Below are 2,065 nucleotides of genomic sequence, written 5' to 3' on the forward strand. Positions count from 1 at the left end.
AAATCACTGCAGGTGGTGACTGCAGCCATGAAATTAAAAGACGCTTACTCCTTGGAAGGAAAGTTATGACCAACCTAGATAGCATATTCAAAAGCAGAGACATTACTTTGCCAACAAAGGTTCGTCTAGTTAAGGCTATGGTTTTTCCAGTGGTCATGTATGGATGTGAGAGTTGGACTGTGAAGAAGGCTGAGCGCCAAAGAACTGATGCTTTTGAACTGTGGTGTTGGCGAAGACTCTTGAGAGTCCCTTGGACTGCAAGGAGATCCAACCAGTCCATTCTGAAGGAGATCAGCCCTGGGATTTCTTTGGAAGGAATGATGCTAAAGCTGAAACTCCAGTACTTTGGCCACCTCATGTGAAGAGTTGACTCATTGGAAAAGACTATGATGCTGGGAGGGATTGGGGGCAAGAGGAGAAGGGGACGACAGAGGATGAGATGGCTGGATGGCATCACTGACTCGATGGACGTGAGTCAGGGTGAACTCTGGGAGCTGGTGATAAACAGGGAGGCCTGGCGTGCTGCGATTCCTGGGGTCGCAAAGAGTCGGACACGACTGAGCGACTGATCTGATCTGATCTGAACATTCTTAGAATCAGCTAGTCATTAGATGGAATTACTGGTGTATTAGGGAATTGGACCCATTTGAAATTTGCTCACTTCCCACTGGTCTTGCCGGGTGGCTCAGCTGGTAAAGAATCTGCCTGCCAATGCAGGCAACGCAAGAGACGTGGGTGGGGAAGATTCCCTGGAAAAGGAAATGGCAACCCACTCCAATATTATTGCCTGGAAAATTCCATGGACAGAGGAGCTTGGCTGGCTACAATACATAAGGTTGGAAAGAGTCGGACAGGACTGAGCATACATGCAGTTTCCACTACGACAGGATCTCTCTGTTCATAACTTTTATGTCTCTATGCACAACAATGGAGAATATAGTACATGCTTGGCAGGGTTGTTCTGAGACTCCATTGCTATCATTTCTCTGAAAGTACCTAGCCTAGTAACTGGCTCATGGTAAACAAACTGTAACTAAGTTTTCCCTTTTTCATCAGAGTGAAGCTATCTCTGATGGTGAGTACGGAGTTCATCAATAGTCTGTGCTGAGTTACTCCAGTTAACGTAAACCTCCAGGTCAAAAAAAGTTAGGCTAAAAAAATTCACAGAATTAGAGTTTTAGAGCTCCAAGATGTTGTCAAGGTGCTTTCTTACAGATGAGGAAAACGAAGCTTAAAAAGGCAGTTATGGCCAGTGTCACAATCGCTTTCAGAGCAAAGCTGAGACCCATTCCTAAGCCCCCTGTTTCTCAGGCCACAGAGCTGCTTCTCTTCAGGAAGCCTAGGTTAGAAGTCACAGGACTTGGGGGACTCTGGCGTGCAGTTTGGTGGCCTTTTAAAAGTTCGGGGACCACCGATGCCCTTTCAGGTGTGGGGCCGCAGAGCTCTGCTAACAGTAACTGGGAAGAGCTTCTCCTGTCTTGTTTCGTAATCAGGGAAAAGTTTCAAAATGCTTTTTGTTCAGTGCAGTCGGTAACTGAAGTATTTGACGACGAGTTCTCGCAGCCTTATTTGCTGGAGTTAGTACGGGAGTTTCGCGCCTGGCGGAGAGGACCGAGGAGGCTAGGCGGTGCGATTTTCTCTTTAGTCAAGGGAGTCACGTTCCAGGCATCCGGGGCTGTTCAGTAGTTCCGCCCCCAGATGGGCGTGGCCTGGCGGAAGAGGGGCGTGGCGTGGCGAAGCAGGGGTGGGGCGAAGCAGGAGCTGGAGGAAGGAGGAAGGGCCGTACAGAGGCGGGTTCCCGGAGCCAGCTGAGCTGCGGCGTCTACGACATGTCGGCGCACCAGCAGGGCACGGAGCTCGGTAAGGGCCCGCAATCGCTCCCTCTCCTCTCCATTGCTCTCGATCCCTTGCTTCCTCCAGCCTTGCGGCGCCTGGTGCCCTGGCCAGGGGTTCCGGAGGCGAGTGCTAGACCGGTCGGGTGGCGCAGGCGTGGGGGCAGCAACCCAGGAGATTCAACCCTTGGGCACGTGGACCCTGCAAGTCTTGACTCACGAGCCTTATATTT

At 50.8% G+C, this 2,065-nt stretch overlaps 1 protein-coding gene across 1 annotated transcript in view; it reads left to right on the plus strand.

Moving 5' to 3' along the window:
* Positions 1-1,758: 1,758 nt before the first annotated feature.
* Positions 1,759-2,065, plus strand: part of DERA (deoxyribose-phosphate aldolase (putative)) — a 119,828-nt gene continuing 119,521 nt past the window's right edge. The window contains exon 1 of the mRNA XM_010858744.1: positions 1,759-1,860. Coding sequence (XP_010857046.1) covers positions 1,830-1,860 — 31 coding nt within the window. The 5' untranslated portion in view covers positions 1,759-1,829. The remainder of the gene's footprint in view (positions 1,861-2,065) is intronic.

This window comes from Bison bison, unplaced genomic scaffold (assembly GCF_000754665.1).
Source record: "Bison bison bison isolate TAMUID 2011002044 unplaced genomic scaffold, Bison_UMD1.0 scf7180017864390, whole genome shotgun sequence".
NCBI classification, from domain to species: Eukaryota; Metazoa; Chordata; class Mammalia; order Artiodactyla; family Bovidae; genus Bison; species Bison bison.